Genomic DNA, 27,972 nt, shown 5'->3' on the forward strand with positions numbered 1-27,972 from the left:
ATTAACTTTATAACACACATCTCATTATTTTTATAGTAACACGTGGTATACCACTTCGTGTTCCAATCACACTAAAAAAATATCTCGTTACCAAGGCCTGCCCTTCTTCTCTGATTGGGAAAAGAATTCGTTGAGGAGAAATGCGTTTGGGAATCCCTAACTGGCTGGTAGGAAGATTTTTGGTGGCGGAAACGGTGGCTCTTGGTGATGCTTAAAATTTGCTACTCATAAATGACGATTGAAGGGGACTCTAAATTGGTCATTGATGCTATCTTGGGTTATTGAGTGTTATATAGGTCTCATGAACTCCATCCTATAAAATGGCATAAACCGTTGTGAAATGCCTTGGCCTTAGATTACTTGTAGGAAACTAGAAATAGGACAAATCGTAGTTGAACGTATAGCTAGTAATAAATAACATTTTTATGATGTCCCAATTGAGATAAAATTCTGACTCCTGGTTGTGAATACGTTTACAACAACTTTCTTCCTGTTTTTTTTTTTTTTTTTTTTTTTTTTTTTGATTTAGTTGTGTTCGTAAATAAACATTAAGTCCGCTTCCAAATCCTCAAAAATGGCAAAAGTTTTTAGATGTGATATTTAGCATCTAATCTCACATCTTCCTCCAAATTACCCAAACAATCAACAACTAAGGCCCTTCTCTGAATCCTATTATTCCTCCTTGTCTTTCATCTGTCTGTCCTCCGTAGTTTAGGTAAGAAGAGATTAAACTACGGGTAAGAAGAGATTAGAATATCGCTCGAACAAATAAAAACACGAACTATCATAGACTTGCAATCATCATGCTGTCAAAGAAATTCTTTTGTTTTGGTCATTAGAAAATCGCTTAATAGATGCGTCATTTACACTCCTCATGCATTTAACTGTTTCAACATAAAAAGGCTAAAAGAACAAAAGAAAAGAAAAATATTGCCAACATTAATGAATAACCTACAAAAACATACGAAGGCTCAAAATTTGAAGATGATGCAAGTGCAAACTGCCATCGGTAGCTCCCTCTATCTTCCCCGCCTCAGTTTTCACGCCTGGTCGTTGTCCTTCTGCGAGGAGCAGCGGCTCCTTCCTTCTCGCTCTCAGATGAAGTACCCTCCTTCTCCTTCTCCTTCTCCTTCTCCTCCTCCTCCTTCTCCTTCTCCTTCTCATCTTCCTTAGCTGCTGCGCTGCTGCTTGAAGCAGCGGCGGCTCCATTGGTTTTCTTCTCAACTCTTGCCTGCACAAAGAGAAAGTAACATTTAGCAACAAGCAACATCACTAGCAGAAATACTTCATTCGAAGTGTTTGAGGGCCTTCAACACTCACAGGTTTCTTCCCGCCAAAGAGTAGCTTGACCAATACGGTGAAGATGATCACCACAATGGCAACAAGGATGCCAACGGTGAGATTTGGTTGTTGCTCTGCCTTCTCGATGAGATCCTGCACAAAACAAGCTTGGATTTTAGGTTGCGTTCCAGAAAATCACCTTCAAAACAGATAATAAACGAAAGACTGATGACTTACAATGATCTTAGACTTGTGGGAACTTAAAAAGGGAAGATCTGCGACTGTGTATAGGAGGTCAAATATTTTCTTCTGCAGGAAATAAAAACATGAGTATCAGTAACTGTTCAAAGTATCCATCATATAAATTCCATTAGACAACAGCAAGAACTGATAAGTTGCAAAATATTTACCTGGACAGTGACAAGGAACCCTTCTGCGCCCTGAACATCTTCCTCTTCCTTCGTCTTCTCCTTCTCAACTTCAAATTTTGGTTTCCAAGCGGTCTCTCTGTATGCTTGTGCAACTTTCTCGTCTTTCGCTATCAAAATGTTGTCAAACAATATACCATCTTGCATTGTCCAGATCTCAATGCCAACAGCAGCGATAGGCTCAAAGTTGGGTTTGTCAGCTTCAAAGTAGCTGGGGTTTGGAATCTCCTGAGGCTTCCAGATACCCTTGTAACTGGGGTTATCGATGAGTGGAGCATGCCATTTTCCCTTGTAAGCTGGGTTTCTCTTCATTGGCTTCTTCCATTCGCCACAACCAGGGGCTGTCACACACTTCGGGTTATCGATCCTTGGGGCTTCCCATTCACCATCCTCCTCATCATCCCAATCTTCTGGTTTTGTGGCATCAGGATCATCTATCTCCTCAGGCTCATCATCCAACCATCCTTCGGGTTTCTCTGCTTCTTCATCAACAATTTCCATTGGGGCGTCCTCATCCCAATCCTCTGGCTTAACAGCATTTGGGTCTGGAATTTTGGCTCTCTCATCCCAGTCCTCAGGCTTCTTATCCTCTGGATCAGGGATTGTCTTGGTAGGAATAAGTGGTGGCATAAAATCATCAGCAGATAGGAAATTCGCCTTCTTCTTCTCTTCCCCGTCAACCAGAATTACCACCTCGTTATTTGGTTTCAGAATGGCAGTGTACACATGAGTAAGTTTGTCAGCTGGGACAGAAGGTGGAGTGGTCAAATGGTGTTCAACGTACTCTCCGCTATTGGGGTTCTTGTGCTTGAAAATGAAGTGAACCTTGTTTGTGAGCCCACATTTGTCAGGTCCAAACATGATCGAATAAGGAGACTCATTGTCAAATATCTTAGGTTCCCATCCAGCCTCCTGGGGTCGAAGGTATTTCAGATAGGCACCACCACATTCAAGCCCATTCTGGAGACGGGTCTCAAATTGGAGAACAATAGTTCCATCATTCAGACTCTCAGGCTTCTCAAGCTCCTTCACGATTGCGTACTTCTTGGCCTTCTCACTCACAAGAAGCCCATAATCCTCATGACCCTCACTCTTCGAGTGGCTCCACACACCTAAACGCAAATTAGACGTCACTATAAGCTTGCAACTCCATATACGGCAACAAACGTCCCCAAATCAGGATCAATGAGCTAGAATTGTCAGATTTTATGAGCAGGGGATATAAAAATTTCGTATCTCATTCAAGTCCATTACGATTCACAAAAGCCATACGTTTGCACAACAAGATCCGATCACACAATAAATAATTCCATGAAAACAGAAAGATACATTACTGTAATATCTCACTCTACATATTGTCCTCCAAAAGGTACAATATTTCGCATCATAGGGATTTGTACGGTTGCTTAAGTTCACTTAGCTATTAGCTTAATAGTTACAAAATGATTATTTCTGTCACAAAAACAATATTATAACTAATCTAATCTACAGGGTGGGGGATTCGAACTCAGGCACAGCGTGCCGTGACCAACTGACCTAATCCGCATCTGCGCTAACACAATTATTCGAGTTTAACATACAAGGAAACCATTAATATACTCAGATCGATCGATCACACAACGATCCAATTACTACAGACACATACAAACATTCACATACAAAAAAATATATAATCTTTTTTCTCTTAAATTAGAGAGAAAGAACGGACCTTGGTACTCTTCTTTGCTAGAGACGATCCATCGGCCTTCGAATGTGTCATCAAACGAATCGTAAAACACCTAAATTCACAAATCAATCGAAATTCGTAAGAAATTGGGATTCAAATCTGAGATTCAAAGCATGAAAGTGCAATTACAGAGTGAGACGATGCAAATTACCGTATCGTCGGAAGCAGATAGCTGCTGAAATGCAAAGCAAGCTGCGAGAAGCAGCAGCACCGGAAGAACACCAGCGCGAACCTTAACCATCTTTCTCTCTCTCTAAAACTCTCTCCTGTATCTCTCTCTCTCTCTCTCCCTCCTCGAAGTTCTTTGACAACTCCCCTCTCTGGGAAACACAGCTCCGAGACTTGTACATATAGATCTGCACAACACTGCCTTCGACTTGCTTCCGCCAATCAAATCAGGTGCCACGTCCAGTGGACCAATGAGATCCGGCCACGTCCATACTTGACGCATCGTTGCGTCCCTTGTGAGTTTCGGCCTTTTTGGTTCTGTTCTTTCTCGTGATTGGGCCGGGTCCAAGCCCAAATGATTATTCACCCGGTTAAATGGAAATTTCTATATTCTTATTTGGTTTTTTTCTTTTTAATTACGTCATTTTTCACAAGAGACGGGGAATTAAGAGCTCTGGCTGTTTTCAATTTTGAAAAAAGAAATATTATTAGTAATAATATGAGTAATGTTTTTTATTTATCAAAACGATAGAAATCATACGAGTAATGTTGAAGAGACTCGAGATCAGTCGTTTTTTCATTATTAATAAAAAAATTGTCAAATGAATTGCATTTTTCAACTACTCTAACTTTGATGATTAACGTACTGAATGACAATTCATCGTAATAATTATTGTAATAAGTAGCATCAAGCCATGATATGTAATCAGTTAATAATTGTAGGTTCAACTCGATTCGATCTTCTAATAATTAGACATTAGAAAAAAATAAAGGACATCAAATACGAACACAAGGAAGTGGCTTGAAAATGCTATGGCTAGTTGCTAATTACAAACACTTTGCATGGATCGCCTTCATACAAAGTTGTATTGGTTTGTTTTTGTTTTACAAGGCTACTACCGGCGGCCGACGAGCCTGCAATGCCGCAATGTCACTTCGAATCCTCACACCAAAACCCAAACGGCCGTCTCTGCGGAGATCTCAACCCCAAGCAGTTTTACCAACTCGTCTCCCACGCCTTTACTTCCGGCGTCTTCTCCACCAACTCCTTCGTCTCCAGCAAGCTCCTCCTCCTCTCCCTCTCCCACCGCCGCCTCGAATTTTCCTGCTCCCTCTTCTCCCAGATTCAAAACCCAAATCTCTTCGCCTGCAACTTCATCTTCAAAGCCTTCTCGCTCAGCTCCTGCCCGCAAGAAGCGCTCTTTCACTACAATCTCGTGCGACGTCGGTACCCTCATTTGCTTCCCGACAACTACTCCTTCCCTTTCCTCTTCAAAGCATGCGGTCGTCTCAATCTCCCCCACAAGGGCCAAGAGCTTCACGCTTTTACAGTCGCGCTCGGGCTCGAAATCGACGTCTTCGTCCAAAACGGCCTTGTTTCGATGTACTCCGCGTGCGGATTGCTTCACTCTGCTCGTAAAGTGTTCGACTTTCTTCCCGTTTCAGTTCGCGACGTGGTCTCTTGGAACAGCGTTGTTTCTGGGTATTTGCAGAGCAATCGGAACCGGGATGCACTCCAGGTGTTTGAGGAAATGGTTGCATTTACGAGGCCCGATAATGTGACGTTGGTCAGCGCTCTCACTGCTTGTGGGAAGATGGGGTGTCTTCATTTGGGGAGGCAAATTCATGGGTTAGTGTTCCCAGGTGGGTTTCCATTGGATGTATTCTTGGGTTCTTTGATCGACATGTATGTGAAATGTGGGCGCATGGATGATGCTCGAAGGGTTTTCGATAGAATTGAGCAGCGAAATGTAGTGTGTTGGACTTCTATGATCGCCGGTTATGCTCAGTCACGGTCGTTCAAGGAGGCCATTGAATTGTTTAGGGAAATGCAATTAGATGGAGTTGAAGCAGACGCAGCAATGGTTGCTTGTGTAATATCTGCGTGTGGGCATTCAGGTGCATTAGACCATGGAAGATGGGTGCATACATACTGCGAGAGAAGTGGCTTTTACACCAATATCTCTGTGAAGAATGCCTTGATTGACATGTATTCGAAGTGTGGAGACGTTATACGGGCTCTTGAAATTTTCCATGAAATGAGCACAAGAGATGTTTTTACATGGACTGCCATGATAACTGTAGAAAAAGGTATGTAGGCTAAAAATATATTTGTTATTGATACATGAATGTGGAAAAATGGAAGAGAATGCAAATGGAAGAGAATGCAAATTTTTTCATTGTCTTTCTCTACAAGATTACAAGGATATATATATACATGATACAAATGTGTAGGTAGGACAAGGTAGCCGTCTTAGTGTGTAGGTAGGACAAGGTAGGACGGCTGTAGAGGACAAGGTAGCCGTCCTAGTGTGTAGGTAGGACAAGGTAGGACGGCTATAGGACGGCTTGACGGCTGTAGGACGGCTAGTGTGTAGGTAGGACAAGGTAGAACGACTGTAGGACGGCTTGACGGCTGTAGGACGGCTTATTCTTCCAATAATAATATTATATACAATTACACAATGACTCCAACCATATTCCTTATTTGTCTAACACTCCCCCTCAAGTTGGAGAGTGGATGTCAAGAACTCCCAACTTGCGTAACATACCCGAAAACTTTTCATTCCCAAGAGGTTTGGTAAACAAGTCTGCCAACTGTTGTGCCGTACCCACATGCTTGGTCTCTATTGTGCCATCTACAATCTTATCTCGTATAAAGTGACAATCCATCTCAATGTGACGAGTTCGTTCATGAAAAACAGGATTGGCAGCTATATGTAACGCTGCTTGATTATCACAAAATAAAATGGAAGGACCATCCAAAGGAATGTTCAAATCCTTCAACAAAAAACGAAGCCAAACTATCTCGCAACAAGCACCTGCCATGGCCCTATATTCCGCCTCTGCTGAAGAGAGCGAAACGGTTTTCTGTCGTTTCGTCCGCCAAGAAATCAAAGAACCGCCCAAGAATACACAATACCCAGTAGTCGAACGGCGAGTGATAGGGCAACCTGCCCAATCAGAATCACAAAACGCAGTTAACTTGGTCTGGTTGTCAGAACGAAATAATAAACCTTGACCTGGAGTAGCCTTCAAATAACGAACAATACGAAGCGCAGCATCCATATGAGATATCCTTGGCTCATGCATAAAACGGCTTAGAACATGCACAGAATAGGTGATATCCGGCCGAGTGATAGTGAGATATATTAACCGACCTACTAATCGTCGATACTTTTCAGGATCCTTGAGAAGTTCTCCTTTATCAGATAATTTTGTGTCATCCATAGGAAAAGCAATGGGTCGTGCTCCCAAAAAACCATAGTCCTTGAGAATCTCTAATGCATACTTGCGTTGAGAAATATAAATCCCTTGTTTGGAACGAGAAACCTCAATACCCAAAAAATATTTTAAATCACCAAGGTCTTTTATCCGAAAATGATCACGTAGAAAAGACTTCAGAGAATTAATGGCACTAGCATCATTGCCTGTAATCACAATATCATCCACATAAATGAGCAAAGCTGTGAAAGAAATACCAGACTTTTTAGTGAACAATGAATAGTCAGCTTTGGATTGTTGAAAACCGGCAGAAATGATGGCACTAGTGAATTTGGCAAACCATTGGCGAGAAGCCTGCTTAAGACCATAAAGTGACTTGTGAAGGCGACACACAAGATTCTCCCCCTGTCGCCGAAGACCAGGAGGAGGAGACATATAGATTTCTTCATGTAAGTCACCATGTAAGAAAGCATTATTAACATCAAGCTGATGAAGAGACCAAGACTGACTAGCAGCAAGAGCAAGAAGACAACGCACTGTAATCATCTTAGCAGTAGGAGAAAAAGTGTCATGATAATCAATACCTTCAGCCTGAGTGAAGCCTTTAGCAACCAAACGAGCTTTGTAGCGGTCAATAGAGCCGTCGGAATTGTGCTTGAGTTTGTACACCCACTTACAACCAATGGGAATTTTGCCAGGGGGCAAGGAAGTTAAAGTCCAAGTACCATTAGCATGTAAAGCTTGAAGCTCCTCAGTCATAGCACGTTGCCAATTGGGGTCAGTGGCAGCCTCGGCAAAGGAGGAAGGCTCCACAATCCGACTGACAGAGTTAATGTAAGAAAAATGCCTGGGAGAGTAACGGTGATAAGAGAGAAAATTACAAAGTGGATATCGCGTACCTTGTGTAGAACCGGGTTGCGAAGTCGAAGATGGGTGGGATGGCAGAATCACCTGCGAGCAAACGTAGTCTTTTAAATAGGATGGAGGTTTATGGGCACGGGAAGAGGTGCGGGGAAGGGGAGGATTGGTAGGTAGTGGGGGGGTAGGGATGTCCGTGGGTAAAAGGGTGAAAGGTAAGGAAGTAGCCGGGGGGGGGGGGGGGGAAGGAGGGGATGCCGAGAGGGCAGGGGCATGGGGAGGAACGGGTAATGGGGCAGCAAGGGAATCTGTGGGAGGCGTGGAAGGAGAGGAAGGTGGAGGAGGGTGAGGCGTCGGGGCAGGAAGGGGTGGGTTATATGTAAAGTCCAGAGGGGGTGGGATGGGTAGGGTAGGCGAAGAGGATGGGATAGGAGGGTGAGAAACGGCATAAGGGAAAGTACTTTCGTGAAAGATGACGTCTCGACTAGTGAAAATGCGGTGATTGTCGAGATCGTAAAGGGTATAGGCCTTTTGTCCATGAGGATAACCGAGAAAAATGCAACGATGAGCCCGAGGGGAAAATTTGGTGGTGGGAGTGACAGAGGTGGCATATGCCAGACAACCAAAGACGCGGAAGTGGTCATAAGATGGGGTTTTCGAAAAGAGAACCTCAAATGGGGATTTATGATGGAGAAGACGGGTAGGGAGACGATTGATGAGATAAGTAGCGGTAAGAACACATTCCCCCCAAAACTTGATAGGAAAATGGGATTGAAAACGAAGGGCGTGAGCGGTTTCAAGAAGATGACGATGTTTTCTTTCAACAACGCCATTTTGTTGGGGGGTATAAACACAAGAAGTTTGTAAAAGCACCCCATGATCAGAGAAAAAACTACGAAGAGATAAAAATTCACCACCATTGTCAGTACGAATGCATTGGATGGTAGTGCGGAATTGGGTAGTGACATAAGCAAAAAAATCCTTAATTAATTGTTGAGTGTCGGATTTATGTTTCATGAGGAAGACCCACGTAAAGCGAGAAAAATCATCCACAATGGTTAAGAAATAATTAGCACCAGAAAGAGAAGATTGACGATTCGGGCCCCAAATATCACAATGAATTAAAGCAAAAGGGAAAGTTGATGAAATTGAACTCAAAGGAAAAGGTTGACGAGTTTGTTTTGCCAACGGACAAACATCACAAATATGACTAGAATCAAAAGTGCAATTAAGAGAGCTAGATGCTAAAGCTTGCAAACGAGTGGAGGAGGGGTGACCAAGACGCCTATGCCAGAGGGAGGAGGGGATGGTAATGATGTTGCAGAGAGGTTGACGGGTGGGGAGAGAAGAGGTAAGGGCCACAAGGTAATACAGATCGCCACGTCGCTTACCCACACTAATCATCGCCTTCGAAACCAAGTCCTGCAAAACACACCAAAAAGGAAAGAAGGTTATGAAACACGATAATCCATCTGTAAGTTTACCAACCGATAAAAGGTCCACTCGGAAATTAGGGACACATAAAATATCCTTCAAAGTAACTAAGGAATTTAAAGGAAGAGTGCCGGTAAAAGTAATGCGAGCGGAAGCACCACTAGGCAAAGAAACAGGCGGCAAATGTGAAGGAGAACGATTAACCAAACATGAAGCGGAAGAAGTAATATGATCCGTAGCACCACTGTCAAGAATCCATTGACCATGACGAGAGGTGACAGGTAACAAACCTTGGGCAAAATCAGTAGTGAGCACGGCATTGGCCTGAGGAGGGGTGGTGGTGTCACGTAGAGCAGCTAGAACACGGGAGTGCTGCTCGGCAGAGAGGTCAGGCATGGCAAGCTGCAAGTCATGCAAAGTGGGCTGGGTCCCGTGCACTTGGTGGGTCGCTGGAGTAGAAGAGGAGGCGGGGGCCTGGGTGCCTTGCACGTGATGGGCCTGGATGAAATTATGGGGCCGGGAAGCAGAAAACCGTGGCTGCTGGGGAGGACTAGAAGGTGCATGGCTGCGGGAAGAACTGGAAGCAGTGGCACGGCGCGGTGGTCGCCACGGTTGGCCATGGAGGGGATGGCCAATGGGATAGCCATGAAGTTTATGGCAGGTGTCTCGGGTATGATAATCAAAATTGCAGTAGGTGCAGTGGAGGGGAGGACGAGCAGAGGAGGGACGAGACGGGCCACGAACAGCCATGGCAGCAGGTTGATCGACAGAGCGGAGGACGCCCAGGGAGCGTTGTTTTTCAGCTTGAGACACCGAGGAACAGGCCTGACGAACAATGGGGAGGGGATTCATTAAAAGAATCTGGTCACGAACAGCAGCAAAGGATTCGTTGAGGCCCATTAAAAATTGCATGAGTTGTTGACGGTCATGCTTGGCGTTGCAAGAGCACGTGCAGCCATCATTATAAGAAACAAGCTCATCCCAGAGAGCTTTCAGGCGAGTAAAATAGGCGGAGATAGAAGAAGAACCTTGAGAAATTGTAGCAAGTTCCCGGTTGAGTTGGAAGATGCGTGGAGCATTACTCTGAGAGAAGCGTTCGCGAAGATCATCCCATACAGCTTGGACAGAGGTGGAAAAAAGCACAGATTCTTGAAGGTCAGGTTCCAAGGAATGCAGAAGCCAAGAGAGAATCATGTCATTGCAACGACGCCAAGCCGCGTGAGCATCAGGGTCGTCGGAGGAAGAAGGTTCTTGGATATCGCCAGTGATGAAACCAAGTTTATTCTTGGCACTCAAGGAAAGCTGCATGCCACGGGCCCAGGATGTGTAGTTATCACCATTCAACTTCTTGGATACAAGGACAAGATTCGGGTGGTCGGAATGATGAAGGGAAAAAACACTATCGGAAGAAGAAGAGTCAGCCATGGGAACGGCAGAGAAAGCTGCCGAAAAAAAAATTAGGGCTAGGGTTATAAACCTGCTCTGTATACCATGTAGAAAAAGGTATGTAGGCTAAAAATATATTTGTTATTGATACATGAATGTGGAAAAATGGAAGAGAATGCAAATAGAAGAGAATGCAAATTTTTTCATTGTCTTTCTCTACAAGATTACAAGGATATATATACATGATACAAATGTGTAGGTAGGACAAGGTAGCCGTCTTAGTGTGTAGGTAGGACAAGGTAGCCGTCTTAGTGTGTAGGTAGGACAAGGTAGGACGGCTGTAGAGGACAAGGTAGCCGTCCTAGTGTGTAGGTAGGACAAGGTAGGACGGCTATAGGACGGCTTGACGGCTGTAGGACGGCTAGTGTGTAGGTAGGACAAGGTAGGACGACTGTAGGACGGCTTGACGGCTGTAGGACGGCTTATTCTTCCAATAATAATATTATATACAATTACACAAGGACTCCAACCATATTCCTTATTTGTCTAACAATAACTGGTCTTGCTATGAACGGGGACTCTGTTGGAGCACTGGAAATGTTTTCACAAATGGAAGCGTCAGAGTGATGTGAGGCCAAACGAGGTCACATTCCTCGGTGTGTTGTCTGCATGCAGTCATGGCGGGTTTGTGGATAAAGGTTTTCACTATTTCAGAGCCATTGCTGAAATTTATAAGCTCAATCCTCGTATCGAACACTACGGATGCATGGTGGATCTTCTTGGTCGTGCTAATCTGTTAAACGAGGCTGAAAAGTTCATCAGAGATATGCCTATTCAACCCGATGTGGTTATATGGAGATCTCTGCTTTTCGCATGTAGGACTTATGGGGACGTAGATTCGGGAGAGTCTGTTGCCAAAAGGATTGAGGAATTGGAGCCAAGAAAGTTTGCATCGCGTGTTTTGTTGTCGAATCTATATGCTTCAGCATCAAGGTGGCATGATGTGAGCAGGATGAGGAAGGGTGTGGCTCTTCAGGGTGCCCAGAAGCAGCCGGGTTGCTCTCTTATAGAAGTAGACGGTCTCGCTCACGAATTCATTGTTGCAGATTGTTCGCATTGTCAAATTGATTCTGTATACGAAAACTATAAGGGTGGGTTTGTATTGGCGAGATCCAACGGTGAACAGCTGCCCAAAATAAAAACCGTCTGGAAGTCCGAGGACCTTTCTATTATTTTTGCATTCTCCTGTTGGTCCCTATTATTCTTATTCTTTCCGTTACTCATGATAGAGAAAAAAAAGAATCTCTTTTACGATCACAATCCATAATACTTTGTTAACATTAAACACTATTTGAAATATAATTCTTTGTTGTACATCACACCAAACACTATTTTACACTATTTTACGATTCTACGATTCTCGTTGTCTGCCAGTCACGTGGACAGATCAAGTCTTGTCCACGTCTTAGTAAAGTTGCAGTACATTTGTAACTTGTAAGATTACAATACCTAGTATATACATTGTTAGAAGTTACAGCAACAAACCATCATCCGTCACTATAAAGCCATAAGCTAAAAAGATAAATACAAGAAATTCACGCAAGTGAAAAACCCGAGAGTGGAAAAAAGAAAAAAAGAAGTGGAGAACTAATTAAGCTTCGGGTTGGGCACGGATAGGGTCTACTCCGACGTCCTTGAGAGTCACGGTTTTTGAACGGGGCGGTTTGGGTTTGTGAGCGAAAACATCTTTCCGGATCGGATCCTTAACGGCGTGATTGTAGTCGTCGAACTCCTGGACATGCGCCACCTTCCTGAAAAACGAATTTTGAATGAACTTGTCAGACTCCTCCACCACGCGCTCCGGCTCCACCACCTCCGGCAGCGTCTCTCTCCGGTTCTTCTTCACGTAGACGTGGGGGTTGTACCTCAGGTGCTGCTTGGCGGTGTGGAGCCCCAGCGCCACCGACAGCGCTATCATCCCGACAGCCACGTAGACCGGCACAAAGTCGCCCCTCATGAACCTTTTGAAGTAGCTCTGTTGGGGATTTTCGGTGGCACCGGCAGCCGGGGCGTAGGGTTTCATCTTCGGAGAGGTCGCGGTGGCGTATCGGCGTAAGCCGGTCGACATTTGTTTCCAGTGGTACTGTAGCATTTGATGCACTTATATTAAATCGCAAATAAATCCTAAGAAAACAAAAACAAAAACAAAAGGTAAAGAGAAAAAGAAGAAGATTTTACCATTGATCTGAAAGCCATGATCTTATGCAGAAACCAGATAAACGAAGTTTCAGTTTATCTTACTAATTTGCAGTATGCGATTTTTTTACCTGAACTAACTGCTGCTGGATATTACTTATAGAGTCAGATGGATACTGAGAAGGGTAGAGAGTTCTGGAGCCACGGAAAGCAATACAGAAGCAAATGGGACACGTGTCGAATTATAAAGTGCACAGTGTCAGAAGAACCCTCCTGAACCTGGCACCTCAATCTTTCTTGTACTTTACTGAAACAAAACTTACCAAACAAAGAATTAGGATTTTCGTCCGACCCTCGCGATTTCAGGAATTCGTAAATCGTGTTCGTTCAATATGTATCATACATTTAAAAATTATTTTAAATATTTTTATTTAGAATTAAAAATAAACAGTATTTAATAAAAATTAATCAAACAATGTATGATAAACATACATAATTTACAGATCTTTAAGATCATCACTAAAAAAATCTAAAGAGAATCCTGCTGGCTAAATAAATATCATTTACTTTTACTCGACATTAAAAACTTAATTACCTACGAACGGTGTTACTGCGGCTACTGTTAAGTCAATGAGCTACCGTGAGACGAATTCCAAACTAATCTTATCATTAACTTGAGATATATTATAGTAATAGTCACAATTGACTTCGGATATTCTAAAACAATATTCATGTGATATTAAAATTAGTATCTTATGTGAATTAGGCATTGTTAGTGGTGCACCATAAACTGATTATACATTGTCATTGACTTGAGATAGCTACAATGACATTCATATTGTATGAAAGTTTGAATCTTACGTTAATCAAATGTCATTAGTGCATCTTTAACCAATCACATATTGTTATTAGTTTGAAATATGCTACAATAACATTCTCGTTATATGAAAGTAACCAATCACATATTGTTATTAGTTTGAGAATTGCTACAATAACATTTCCGTTATATAAAAGTTAATATCTAAGTGAATTAGGCAATAACAGCGACGATTTTCGAACCAATCACACACTGTCATTAGCTAGAGATACGCTGCATTGACATCCTACAACATAGAAGTTCTTTCTCACGAACCCAAAATTCAACTTCTGTTTAAGATTGTAAGAAAATTAAAAATATGATTTACTAAAAAACAAAGATTGGTTACCGTAGCATGCTTCGAACTGATCTTTTTGAAGTCCATTCAAAACCAAATTATAGCTTCTGTCTTAGGATGCAAGCAATCCCCTGCAAAGAACTCATGAGTGAATCCATCCAATCGACTTTCTAACATCTTTTATCGACTTTCTAACATTCACAATATGGTCCCATTTTTCTGCAGTTGCATAGACATTGGCCAGGACTGAACACACTCCTCATCTTCACGGTCCAACTCCGTCACTTGCTCCGCCGCTTTCTTCGCCGTTTCAACATGGCCATGGATTCTGCAGCCGCCAAGCAAACCATCCCATCCAAACACAACGCCCCCCATCGGCATCTTCACGATCATCTCCATTGCTTCTTTGATCAAACCTGCTCTCCAAGCAGATTAGCCATGCATGCACCCTTAATGCTTGAGCTCTCGAGGGACCCCGTAGACTGATTCCATTTGTTGAAGGGGAAGGTTGACGGGTGGATGCGGTTGAAGAGAGCGACGGCATAGCTGAGGGAGGCGGTTGCAGAGGCGGAGAAGGGTGGGAGGAGCGAGATGAAGGCATGGGGATGATGAAATCTGGAGGAGAGAGGAGTTGTTGATGGTGTGGGAATGGAGTTGGATGAGCTGCTTTGGGGTTTTGCAGTGTTTGATTGCGGCAGCGATGGTGATGGAACTGGCGGCGTTCATTCACTTCGATTTGCTCTGACTGTCATTATGTTTTCAGAAATCAAAAGGATCGAAGAACAAAAAGAAGGATATGGCGGTAAATTAAGGAGGAGCTATTGAAAGAAAAATGAAATATTGATTTTTATAAATAAAAAGAAAAAGGAAACCGTGGACGGCAGGATTCGAACCTGCGCGGGCAGAGCCCACATGATTTCTAGTCATGCCCGATAACCACTCCGGCACGTCCACCTTATTTGTAAGCTTGAATGCAAAAATAGGTAATATCCTTTGATTGACAATAATCTTTTCTTACCTATTTTGGGGCAAATTATACGACAACAAAACTATCTCCGGCACCAAAGTGAAGAAGAAGGCCGGATCTTCAAATGGAGTTCACAATCTTGGGCCTAGGTCCAGTCCAATCTAACCCGAACCAACTCAATGGACATTGGAAAATGGCGTTTACAATTTTGTTTTTTGGGAACCGAGCAGCCACCACCAAGGCCGCGAAAATCGGGTTTAGGGCTAAACAATTTTTTATTTATTTGCAAAATGATTACTCTACGTATATTGAGTACCAAGAGAACAAAATGTTATTTCGTTGAAAGAAACTTAAGTTTATTGGGATTGTTACTTCGTTGAGAGAAACTTACGTTTATTGGAATTTTCATTTTGTAATATTTTAAGCTAATTATCACACATCTAACTTTTTCACGTATCAGTGAGCGATTGATTTGAAATACCGTTACAGTGACATTCTCGTTTCATGCAAGTTTTTCTCCTATAATAATAATCTAAGTAATGAATATTGACACTCCAAACTCTGATTGTGCATTCCTCATGAGTGTATTTTTCTTTTTAAATATTGAAAATTTGTAATGCACAATTAGATTCTTGAAGTATCAATAACAATTTCGGTGCGTCTTCTTCTAAATTTGCATTTGCTATGTGACTTCAAATTGAAGGGAATTGGTGGGTTCCAATAGGCATATCTTAAATGATGCACAACATGAGCTCATGCATTGCTATGTGAAATTTTTTTAGGGTTTTTTATTACTTAAAAGACAAAGGCTTACACAATTACACTTTGGAATTAAAGAATAAATCAAATGTCTTCAATTATTGCACATAGAACAAATATAGCAAACACTAATCTATAAAGGAGTCTAATTAGTGACTAAAGCAAATCCAAACCCTAGTTGTTCCCTATTGCTTGTCACACCAGGTCACTAGGTTTTCCTTATCTATAAGAGAGAGGAGAAAATTTTCATTTATTCAGAATACAGATGGTACATTACGTATTATTATAGAAGTGGAGAAAAGTTTTATTTTTAAGTTGTTAATTTTTTAATACAAGTATCTTACAACTTGTATAATGACATATGATGTACCACCTTGTGTCTCGGATACACTGAAAAATCTCGAGTAAAAAAGAGAGATTAGCTTTGGATTATTGTTAGGTTAGTGACATAATCAACAGTTTATTCCACATTTTGGGTCTCCCACTAAGTGGATTAGTGGCTTCGTACACAGATTCTCACAGACGGACGGTGCAAATCCACTCCCGTAAAGAGGAGACCGGTTCTATTTCAAAATTCCCCTCTTGGACTCGACTCCAAAAGATCCATCCACGTGGCAGTATGTTAACTCATCTTTCCACCCATTAGTTTGATTAATAATAATAAACGAACCCCCACTTGTTTTACCAAATAGAGAAACTTAGATTTCGTGGAGTTTGATGATATTAAATGTTAGCGATAACGTATTTGTTAGAGTGAGCGACTGATAATTTAACTGATCAGCCTGCTTTATTTAAGTTTTTCTTTCTTTCATAAAATGTTAAAAATAAACAAAATTTAAAGTGTTTAAATTAAAAATTAACTACCGACGTATCATTTAACGAATAAAAAACTCGTTTTTTATTATGAGCCATATTTCAAATGTTGTGATTGATGGAAAGCAGAGAAAGAGTGATAATATTCTAAGAAAAAGATAAGCACACTTACCCCAATTAGAGATTAATAATGCTAATGGGGACCATTAGAGTTGTGATTCTTTCCTTCGTCTTCGTTGTTCGTCTTTTTCTCTTTATGATATGAAAAAAGAATTTTTTTAGTCAATATGGTTTTTAAAATAGACATAACTCTTTATTTTAAATTTTTAACATTGAAAATCGCTATGAGTGGTTCTTGAGTTTGTGTACCATAAATCATTTTGATCATTCCATGAATAATTTGTCAATGTCTTCATTAAACTATCACATGACCACCTTTTAAAGAATATTTTTGTTAAACCAACATTTCCACTTAATAAGGATATTTATAGATTTTTCACGGAATGACCAAAATGATTTATGGTTGACAAACTCAAGGATCACTTCTATCAGTTTTCGTTGTTACGAATCAAAATGAAGAATTATGTCAATCTCATGAACCATTTTGGCTGAACAATCTTTAAAAAATTATGGATGCCACCAGCAACCCACCTAGTTCGTTGAAAGGTTCATAGAATTATATATACACTTGTAGATGCATATAATAACATCCCACTTTCATTGTAAACCATCTAAGAAGCCCCCTCTCTCACTCTCTCACACTCTCTCTCTCTTTCTCTCTGTGGCTAAAGCACACGCAAAAATGTGGAGGAAGAAGAGGAAGAAGAGGAAGAAGATGATGAAGAATGTGAGTAGAACTTCTTCTACATGCTTGGTCAATCCCACCCTCTTCCTCCCTTGATGGGATGTGAAGGGACAAAAGGCAAGTCAAAAAGGCAAAGGGGAGGCAAAGCCTTTCTTCCGGGTTTGTAATCGGCTAGCGATTTTGGCACAGATTCTGTAGCCTCCTGCGCTCCTCTCTTCAGTAAAGAGATAAATAATGACATATTTTCGGTTTGGAGTGCAGATGGCTAAAAGAAAAGTGTCAAAATCTTTATGTTTTTATTTTTCTCACATGTTGAACTCTTTATGTAATAGGATCTTTATGTAATAGTAGAGTAAAGAAGCATGCCAAGTTATTTTGAATGTGTATGTTCAAAATGTTTGGCTGCTTCTTCCCTTCAGTTGTGGTCTTTGTTATGTACATGGCCCAGATTCTTGCCAATAGCTACCAAAAAGAAGCAATTCTGTGCCTGTTTTGATGGTCTATGTGGATCTGTTTGTTCTTCCCACTTAATTTCTAATAGCTTTTCAACATTGCAGTAGTGCAGTTCAAAATATCAATTTGGAAAGAATTACTACACTTTAAGCTTGTTATAAGGATTAAATAAAAAACAAAACTATCGAAAAGTTCTCAAAAACTTTAGTTTAAATAAAAATGATAAAACAAAGGTGAAGTGAATACTACTTGGAGTGACTTTTCAAGGTAAATATGTCATTTTCGTTAAAGTAAACAGTACCAAAAGTGTTTCATTAAGATTTAAAAAAAAAACTCATATTTGCATTTTGTTCTTTATCTTTGATCAGTTCAACGGTAGAAACTTCTTTGCATCTGAGATGTCATGTATGTGGTGTTCCAAATATTCAATCATACAAACAACGGATGTAAGATTGTTAATATAACCCTTTATCACCACATCTGTAGATACGAACCTCCCACACACACACTCATCCTGCACTACTACTTCTCAACCAAATATGTCTATTTCTTCAACACGAAATAAAAAAATTGTATTGTTAGTTTTCAAACATATTAGGTTAGTAACTTATTTTTTTTGCTTTTGGGTTTGTTCCTTATTTTATTTTGGTTGCATGTTAATTTAACTTGGTATGAATGATTGTTATTTCAATTTGTATGAAATTTGGGAATACCAAAACCATCCCGAAATACTAAAAATATTTTGAGAATCCCGAAAATTGGGAATACCCAAATTTCGATTTGGGATTGATCTTCAAAATTTCGTCCCAAAATTTTTTGGTTTGGGATTTGGGATCCCATACCAAACCCCCCTATATAAGAGCTTTTCGCTTTCCTATGTGTTGCTTCTGCACATAATCTTACAACCACCTAACGCTAATTATGTGCTGCTGCTGCTGGTAATTACAAATTAGCAATGCCAGTTTGCACAACTCCCTGGGCGCAATAAACAACCAGTTGGAACTGGAAATGCAAGCAACTGTATATTGATCACTGGCGATTGAGGTTTTGACAATTCAGACATAGTGCATTGGAAGAGATGGGGAAGGGAATAGGAGGGGAATAGGAGGGGAGAAAATTTTATCCCATTGTTGTCAATCGCCAAACATGTATATTAATGTTTACACACTAAAATGCAACTACCTAAGGCTCATTCCAACTCTTGGGTTAGAACCTAAAATTTAGGTTTTAAACGTCCCCCAACTTTCTTCAACTCCACCCTTGGCCAAAAATCAGTTTTGGATTAAAACTGATTTTTGGGGCAAATTTAAAACAAGAAACCGGACTGGGTTAAAATCCTAACCCACTATGCGCATAGGTGCATTGAGAAAAAGGAGAAAGTGCGGAGAATTGACGCGCTAAAAGCAAGGAAATGTGCCAAACGCAAGGAAAAGGGGACAACGTTGAGGAGAAGTGGGGCCCAACCTAATGGGGTTATCGGCCACCCATGTGCAATCCCAATTGCTTTATTTGATCGGGCAACATAGATTATTGAAACATTGATTGATTCAACAATCCAGAATCAAAAGTATTTAAACTTAAATTTTCAATTTATAAATACATTAAATTTAACGGGTAAAATCAAATATGATCAAATCTAACAATAAAAAAAAAAAAAATCCCACGATTCGAAATTAAATCAACGGCTAAGTGCAACGCTTTGTTTCGAGAAAAGGGTGAGTTTAGTGATTTTTCAATATTTATCGAAACCTAAATATTTTTAGGTTAAAATGCTCATAAAATTAAATTAGAACAGTCTACATAATATGTATTTTTTAAAATTTAGCCTAAATTCATTCTTTAATAATTTCGGACAAAAAATTAACCCAGAAAGGTTGAAGCAAAAAAAAAAAGTTTCGGAATTAAAAATTTTAAATTTTAACCAAAGCGTTAAAGATGGTCTAAATATCATACAAGGCCAAAGCAAGCAACCAAGAAATTCAGTTACACACTAGAGCATATCCAGCTCAGGATATGATAGCAACAAGAGAAGAAGATGAAGTTACGAAACGACGGGACAATACTCATTGTAATGTTCACCACATATGGATTTAGTTCAGAGAATAGCATCAAGTTCCGCTCAAATCTTGCTGTAAAAGAGAGAGATAGTCTTAAGAAACACAGAAAAAGGAACAAGATAATACCTGTCACGTTTGCCATCAAATTCCGAATGGGCCAGTAACCTTGTTTCTCAATAGCAAGTTATGATAAATCCGGGAAAAAATACTTTCCGCCTACAAAATTGAAAATCCTGCGCCCCCGTATCCTGAAGGGGGGCACCATCTGTCATATAACAATCGTATCCTCAACTTAACTAGTAATCTCATTTTCTTTCTCTTCACCGTCAACTCCGTTACAATTTCTAACTACAAAGATTAATGTAGTTACCGACTCGCTACAGATCTAGTTTCTTTTTCATGGCTTCGTATACCATATATGTAATGCTTGCAGCTGGAACAACTTTGAGAAGATTTGGAAACAATCCCTTGTAGAAACCTCTAACGCCTTCGTGCTGAAGGGTTCTCCAGAATACATCTGACATTCCTTTATATGCAGTAGCTGTATTAGAACGTTGAGCTTGCAATCTGGAAAGAAATAATATATTAAAACCAAAAGCAAATTCACCGGGTATAGAAAACCTAAGATTAAGTGAAGAAAATCAAGTAGTTTGGATGTGCCCTCTTCACTAAAAATAAATAACCAGTAGTGGAAGACTTCAGCCATGAAATTGTACCTGGTTCGGATAACCTGCAAAGGATAAACACATGTTGCTCCTAGAGCTCCCGATATTGTCCCACATCCCAGCTGAATGAGAGGACCAGGTTCTGGAAAAAAGTAAGATTTAAAAGGCAATTCACCAAACAGTACAAAAAAATGTTATCAAGATGCAAAAGATAAAGAAAGGAAAGAAAAAACAGAAAACCAGAGAAACTGTACCGCTATTATCATGAAGAAAATATGTCTTCGACATATCTTTTAAGGCCTCATAGGCAGCGAGGTCTATACCAGTATAGGGGACAATCCCAAGAAGAGACGGAAGCAGACCTCTATAGAAGGCCCGAGGTCCCTCATGAATCCATATTTCCCTAGTTAATGTCCCCAACTGAGGACTCTTTCCAGCTTCTGAAGTACAAGTTTGTAACCGAGTTTTCACAAGATCCAACGGATAGATAGAAGTTTGTGCCACTGCACCTGCCATACCACCGGCCAAAAGTCTACCAGCAGTACCAATATCTCCCTCGTCGGCCCCCATATTGTCTCCAATGACCTTCTTTAACATTTCATAAGTATAGAACTTGATGGCACTTTCAGGTGCTACCTTCACAACATTTATTCCATTACCTCTGAAAAACCCCAGGATGCCATCTTCCTTCAATATCTTCTCTATAGCTGGCACCACAGAAGCACGTGATGTCTGAACTTGCAAAACCACTTTCAAGCGATCAAGAGGAGCAGTAGCAGTACGAGAAGCGGCTCCAGCTATAGCACCTGCAATAAAGTATCTGCTCCTATGAACATGCTTACCAATTCCTTCTGGAATAACAGCCTGCTCACCAATATCCACAAGGCACACCCTTTCCCAGTGGTGATATATGTTCTCAATCGTTGCTTCATGTGGATACAGTAGAAGAAAATCTCTCCATTCTTCAAACGTTATAATACCATTGTTATCCTTATCAACATGCTCTACGAACCGGGCAAGTTCCTTATCATCCATTTCAATCCCTACAAGTTAAAAACTGCCACGACTTATAAGGTGAAAAATAAAAAATCCTCCCACTTAAATCTACAGAAATGGAAACCCTACCACTTTCGTTCCCTTCTAAACAGTTTCAGAAATTATATTACAGTTATAACTATGCATTCTCAATGCAGAACACAAAAGTAAAAATGCTCCCTGGTGAAAACCATACTACAGTCAGAGCAATACTATAAACAATGCCCCAAAGAATGATACCAATGCTCTACAATCTACAGAAGGAAGTATAAACTAGCATGTAAAAGTTAACGAATTTTCACAATTTCAAAACAAAAGAAAGTAAAGTTGGGGCATACCAGCCTTGACAAGGGCATCCCATAGCTCCTCAGGCAGAATGCAGCCATTGTGCTCAACATCAATGGCCTGAAAAATGCGGTAGAGCTCGAGCTCCTTGTCATCCATGTACCGCCGGAACTCGAGATAATCGACCCTTCCATCTCTGTTGGCATCACAGACCTTCAGAAGATCCTTGGCGTACTTGTATTCCGGAGGAATCTGAAGGGCCGACAATCCGGCCTCGATCTGAGAATAATCCAAATACCCAAGATTTTTAGCATCGAAGAAATTGAAAAGGCTTCGAATTCGGACTTCCCTGTCCTCCTTGGTCTCCCGTAACGCTAGAAGAACGTGATCCATCGAAATGGGTCCGGTTTTCTTGACCGGATTGCAGCATCCGTCGGCTCTGGCGGTGGCAGAGGCGGTGGACTTGTTCGCATCCACGTTGGGGAAGCCGACATGCTCTGCCGCGGCCGGCTTTGCCCCTGACATAAAAACCCACTTCGTCTTTCCCCTTCTTCTTCTTCCTCAATGTTCTTCGAGCTTCTTCAACGGCGGATCAAATCGATCACAACCACAATTAAGTTACGAGATTTGCGAATTTTGGGCAAATGGGTTGGTGGACTTTTGGGTGTTCGATCATAAATTCATGATAAATTCTTCAGCCATCGCCATTCAGCAAAGATAAAAACAGGACAAAGGAAATGAGGGTTGGGGGAGATGGGACCTCAACTTCTTCTTCAATCTGAGAAATTGGGTGGATTGGATTTAATGGTAGTTAAGGAGCGGACCGGTAACACAGATTATAACAGCCGAGTGGGCATATATATATAAATACTATCTGCAGTATATAAATACGACGGAGGAGTTGAAGATCGTCTGATATGAGCCTGACGGTGAAGGAGAAGGATCGCTCAGGAACGGAAGTGGATATTCTTCCTCGTGTTTGGTCGCCTTTCGCTCCTCCACTTTCTTGCGTTTTTCCTTTAATAATTTCTCTTATTTTACTTTTTATTTTTCGTTTTATAAAATTTAATGAGACGTTGATGATAAATTTGGATTCAATCAACCCTAAATTAACTCGAATTTTAATTTGATCGCGCAGGTAAAATTGTAGAAATTCATACAAATTAAAACAAATTCCAACTCGACTGTTTTCTTAGTTACATTAGGTTGAGACATGATTCATCAACTTGAATGTTAATACATTTAGATAAATATATACACATTCAAATCAATTTTCAAGCAAACAAGAACAACGAGCCCACATTTTTCGGCCTACTATGGAAGGCCTTACATCCATACGTCATTCTATTCTAGTATTTCATAATATCACATTACGGTAAATGAACAAACAAATGTTGTATATAAGATTCCAACTCACGACATTTTTCATAAATTAGAAATTGAGTGTCGCTAAACCAAATAGCCACATACACGAGCAAAATTGTTAAAAGTAAATTTTCGTAGCAAAAATAGGGAGTCTTGATCTGATGACCTGCTTCCAAACCCATATACTTTGCAAACTACTCCTACATCCATCATACCACAGTACACGCACAAAAGGTTGGAATGCTTTTTATTTGGAACATACTGAATTGGGTTTCAAAAGTTGACCACATTTAACAAAACACTTGGAAGAAAAAGCTCAAATAATTGCTCAACCAAAAGGTACGCTGGCTTTGTTATATCTGCATATCACTGCATTAACACTGAGTGAGAAGTAGGATCAAGACACTCTACATAATTCATATGTAAAAGTTCACACCAAAACCAATCTATAGCCATCGCCAACCTCTTCCTCATTGGCGTTGGTGAAGGACGCGGGAACCTTTAGCTTATACGACTCAGAAATCTGCAGGAACAAAACCACGTCAGTACTCGGTTGATTAAGGAAGTTGATTTTTGGTGAAAAACAACCCGGATGCGTTATTTAGATTCATCAACCTTAATGTTCATTGGTATATTGCTCAAAGTGTAGTGTCCAAGCTAAGCGCAGCGGACTTTGGAAGGTAGTCTGCAACCAAAATGTGGAAGAGATCCATAACTCCTGTGTGTGTCTGGGCGCTGCTGTAATTAGATACTAGAGTCAGAGTCTCCCCATCATTTATTTTGACTGAGCCGGGTTGAGGATAACAAGTCGACATTCCTACAATATAACCAGCCTCATCTCCAGCTTCCTTCCCTTTTCCATAAATTGGTATTGACGAACACAGAACCCGTCCATCCTAAAATAATCACAAACAAGCACATTACTTAGAGATCACAATGCAGTGATTAAAGCTAAATCCTACATACAATATGGTCACGGACTTGGAAATGCAAGGTGCAAATTGTTGCAGTCTAGTTGCAGATAATTTTAAGGCTACCAGGAATTATCAAAGGTTTTTGAGTTCTACCATATGCCGAAAGAGATTATTTTAAGGCTAGCAGAAACCAAATTGATAACAGTAGAAGAAGAAATCACGTCTCCATATAGAGTTGAACCGATTCCCCCTGTGTGCTGATGAGCTACACCATAGACGACATAAACACCGGTCGGCATAGTAGTCATTGATGATTGGCTGTCTGATAGGATACTGCTAAGTGGCTTAATAAGATGATGACATGTGTATATGGTTGTTAGTAGTTAGAAGATAAATAGCAGGTTGTAGCAATTGGAAAGGCAGTTAATGAAATTGTATTGTTGTTCTCATGTTCTATTACCTATCTCTCTGTGCAATTGTGGGAGATGTAGAGTAGGGTTCTAACAATTGGTATCGAGCCAGTCATTCATCCCCTCAATCCTTCCTTTTGTATAAAGCGGCAAGCATCGCGAAGAACCATGGAGTCAAGGGTTTCGACCTGGAATCCAAGATCGATGAATTCCAGGCTACACAGAAGGAACTCAAGTCAACACAGAATTTGATTCTTCATCAGCTTCAAGCACGAGATTTGATCCTTCATCAACTTCAATCCTTTATGGCATGCTGCAATGGTGGTTCGAAATATGGTGGTGAATCTTCTGCAGCTACACCGACGCATCAGACGTTCATCAAAATGGCATCTCCTATCTTTCTAGTGAAATCGAATCAAGTTGTTCTCAAGCTTCAATCTTTCCACGAGGAAAATATTCAAGCCCAAGAGAAAGTAGATGAATTATGGTCTCAGTTTCGTCCAAAATACAAGCCCAAAAGTCCTCCTTGTTTACGACCAACATTGAAGAAATTCAAGAGGGTTCGCAACAAACATCACAATGGCAAGCAACGTGAAGCCTTTGTACGAATTCTTGGCTTCCAATCTTTGCCACCAGCAACAAGGCTACTTCTTGATTCTACTTGCATTCTGGGTTCTGCATTCTTTGTATCTAATGTGCAAAAGTTGAATTGCACAGATCATGGATACGAAAGGGTTGGTTCTCTCAAAGAAAGATTCAAGTCTCCTGATTTTTCTATATCTGATGGAATTCTTATAGATTTTTCGATCCATTTCGACGTGGGTTTCATTCTTGATGTGAAACAGATGTTAATTCCAGCAGAAGTACTTGGCATTCACTTGGGCTCCAACGTGTTCGATGAATTGCGGCACTCAACACGTATTGGTGTTCTTCAGTTAGGCTATCATATGCCGATTTCTGACTCGGAAGCAAACATTCAAAATTGTTCTTTGAAGCTTGGTTTCCATGAATTCACTCGTGACAAAAGAAGAACAAATATTCCAAGGCTCTTTCATTCGAAATCAGCGACTGTTCTTGAATCTAATTGTTAGAATGGCAAATCCCAAGTTTTTATTTTGGAAATTCATGTTTCCAATGTTGGTTTTAAGAAAACTGAATTGTCTAGTTCCCGTGCATTCTGCCTATTCGACAAAATGTCGAACTCAAGTTACATTCTTGATATTAAACTTGGTTACCATATGAGCATTCGTGATAAAGGTGGTGCCAAATTTCTCTCTAGTTTTGAGTCAATGGATTTATTGGCAAGCTGTGAGGACTCAGGTTTCTGTGTTGTTATCAATTGTTCCATGGGCTACTACTGCAAAGGAATTCGTGACAAGGGTGGAACAAATAGGTAGAGGCTCTTCAACTTGAAGTCCAAGAATAAAGATTGTGTTCTGGGTTTTGATTGTTCCAAGGTGATCAAATGTGAGGTGAGTTTTGATTCTTCCATGATCATTGATAAGGAGGATGCTAGTAATTTGGGATTGCATCATTTAGAAACTTGTATGGACAAGAATAGAAAACATGAAAGAAACTTCACTCTCTCCAGATTTGGAAATCGTTGCTGTGTTGTTTGTTGTGTTGTTCTTGATCGTGACTACTGCAAGGGCATTCCCAATAAGGGTGATGGCTCAAAATTCAGGATTCTTACTGTCGGAGGAAAATCGCTAGATCTACATCTCATTTTTGTTGAAGTCACATCTCGTGGTGGGCTTGACAAGGTGACTAGAGATCACAATTGGAAGGAAGTGATTGTGGCCTTCAATTTCCTAACAACAATTACCAGTGTTTCATTTGTCTTACAGAAGTACTACTTGTCTTTGCTGTATCACTTTGAGCAGGCTTATTATCTCCATAAAGTAGTTTTTAGCATCCCAGTGCTTGAACCTGTAAGCAAGGACCTTTTCAATGGGTCAACCATTGTAGAGGAAGGTGCGAGTAGAAACTAGTTTCCAGGTCAGGAAAGTGCAGAAGTGCAGCTTGGCTCTTCAATCATGGGAACCATTGATGGGAAATTTGACAGTGAATATCTAGTTACTGTCAACTTGGGTTCTGACGAACTGCAAGGTGTCTTGTATCATGCTCCTACAGCTACATATGTTTCTCATATGTTATTGAAAGGTGTTGGATCTACAATACAACTTTCATTTCTGGTTTATAACTGGTGGAAGATTTATGACAATGAGAGATGTTGTTATTCTTTACCATCTTAGTAAAGATGATGTTGAGCAGAGGAAGTTGGATGTAGCTTTCATTGGTGCAAAGTACATGCTAAAATTGGAAAATATGTGTAGTGTTTCAGTGGCATTGGTCAATACCATTGCTCATTTTTTGGGAAGGTGTAATGTGGAGTCAATTTTTAGGCAATAAGCTACTCTGCTACTCTAAAGAATCAATCTGTTGCTAAAGAAGTAAGTTCAATGGCAAGACCATTCCAAGGTTGATGCAACCTAGGAACTATATCATGAACTGAAGATGAAGTTTCCTGAGATTGAAAATCTGTGACGGTCGTAGTTCAATTGTAATCTTACTTTGTAAGATTAGTTTTAAGGGGGCGTATTGATAGGATACTGCCAAGTGGCTTAATAAGATGATGACATGTGTACATGGTTGTTTGTAGTTAGTTAGTAGTTAGAAGACAAATAACAGGTTGTAGCAATTGGAAAGGCAGTTAATGAAATTGTATTGTTGTTCTCATGTTCTTTACCTATCTCTCTGTGCAATTGTGGAAGATGTAGAGTAGGGTTCTAACACTGTCAATACACCCATCACTAGTCGCACTGCAAGACTCTTCAACATCATATTCAACCTGCACAATAGAAAGATATAGCCTCAATCATACCAAAAAAAAAAAAGGGAACTAAGTTCATACAAAACTGCAAACACCAGAATATTGATGCGTTATCATAACTTGAGTGAATACTACTACAACATATCATATCGATGAGGTGAACAAAAGACTTATTTTCTTGCTGAAGGCAAGCAATATCTCTTTTCAACTGGAATACCCTAGCGTAGTTATTCTGGTTTCCATACATATCCTTCACGGATTCCCACAAATCTTGTGAGGATTCACAGTAACTGAATATCTCAACAACATGTTTCTCCATGGTGTTGAGCAACAAAGACATGACAAGTTGATCCTTGCACAGCCATGCTTCATAGGCCTGAGAAGAAGGATCTGGAGTTTCAACACTTCCATTAATGAACCCTAACTTTCCTTATCCTCCTAAAGCAAGTAAAACTACCCTAGACCAAGGAAGGTAGTTGAACTCATTCAACATCACCGAGCATAGACGTTGGTTGGTATTGACTTCAGCGTCTAAAAAATTCGAGGGAGCTACCTGAGAGCTTTCTCCCTCAAGATTGACTGAGCTTTCCTCAGCCATTACAGAAGCTTAAAAGAACAACAGCATAAACAGCACGGGTAGAAACAGGTCAAGGATGACACCGTTCTGATACCATGTGGATTTTTTAGTTTCAAAGTATTTCTATTTCATGAATAATTCTAAATGTACAAGGCAGTACATATAGGCGACAGAAACA

At 40.6% G+C, this 27,972-nt stretch overlaps 3 protein-coding genes, 1 non-coding gene and 1 pseudogene across 5 annotated transcripts; 1 reads left to right on the plus strand and 4 right to left on the minus strand.

Annotated features, from left to right (window-relative positions):
• Nucleotides 1-807: 807 nt before the first annotated feature.
• Nucleotides 808-3,772, minus strand: LOC103962652 (calnexin homolog). Its single transcript, XM_009375395.3, has 6 exons — nucleotides 3,587-3,772; nucleotides 3,418-3,487; nucleotides 1,692-2,821; nucleotides 1,519-1,590; nucleotides 1,321-1,434; nucleotides 808-1,231 (listed from the first exon to the last, which is right to left on the minus strand). Exons 1-6 carry the CDS (start codon nucleotides 3,674-3,676, stop codon nucleotides 1,034-1,036), a joined length of 1,674 nt encoding a protein of 557 aa, XP_009373670.3. The 5' UTR covers nucleotides 3,677-3,772; the 3' UTR covers nucleotides 808-1,033.
• A 581-nt stretch (nucleotides 3,773-4,353) lies between these two features.
• LOC103962680 lies at nucleotides 4,354-11,842 on the plus strand (annotated as a pseudogene).
• Nucleotides 11,843-12,041: 199 nt separating this feature from the next.
• LOC103962650 lies at nucleotides 12,042-12,859 on the minus strand. The gene is made up of 2 exons (XM_009375394.3): nucleotides 12,745-12,859; nucleotides 12,042-12,649 (listed from the first exon to the last, which is right to left on the minus strand). Exons 1-2 carry the CDS (start codon nucleotides 12,760-12,762, stop codon nucleotides 12,158-12,160), a joined length of 510 nt encoding a protein of 169 aa, XP_009373669.2. The 5' UTR covers nucleotides 12,763-12,859; the 3' UTR covers nucleotides 12,042-12,157.
• Nucleotides 12,860-14,728: 1,869 nt separating this feature from the next.
• On the minus strand, nucleotides 14,729-14,810 carry TRNAS-AGA. The gene has a single exon. It is a non-coding gene; the product is annotated as a tRNA-Ser (tRNA).
• Nucleotides 14,811-19,694: 4,884 nt separating this feature from the next.
• LOC103962649 (calcium-dependent mitochondrial ATP-magnesium/phosphate carrier protein 2) lies at nucleotides 19,695-22,711 on the minus strand. 2 transcript variants are annotated; one of them, XM_009375392.3, is made up of 4 exons: nucleotides 21,749-22,711; nucleotides 20,630-21,418; nucleotides 20,427-20,517; nucleotides 19,695-20,277 (listed from the first exon to the last, which is right to left on the minus strand). In XM_009375392.3, the coding sequence occupies exons 1-4, from the start codon at nucleotides 22,218-22,220 to the stop codon at nucleotides 20,088-20,090; spliced, it is 1,542 nt and encodes a 513-aa protein (XP_009373667.2). In that variant the 5' UTR covers nucleotides 22,221-22,711; the 3' UTR covers nucleotides 19,695-20,087. The 2 variants fall into 2 exon arrangements, with proteins under 2 accessions (XP_009373667.2, XP_009373668.2); XM_009375393.2 differs by having other exon boundaries at nucleotides 20,630-21,432; nucleotides 21,749-21,891.
• Between the last annotated feature and the right edge of the window lie 5,261 nt (nucleotides 22,712-27,972).

This window comes from the organism of the source record quoted next, unplaced genomic scaffold (assembly GCF_019419815.1).
Source record: "Pyrus x bretschneideri cultivar Hongxiangsu unplaced genomic scaffold, Pyrus_bretschneideri_v1 Contig42, whole genome shotgun sequence".
Classification (NCBI taxonomy): Eukaryota; Viridiplantae; Streptophyta; class Magnoliopsida; order Rosales; family Rosaceae; genus Pyrus; species Pyrus x bretschneideri.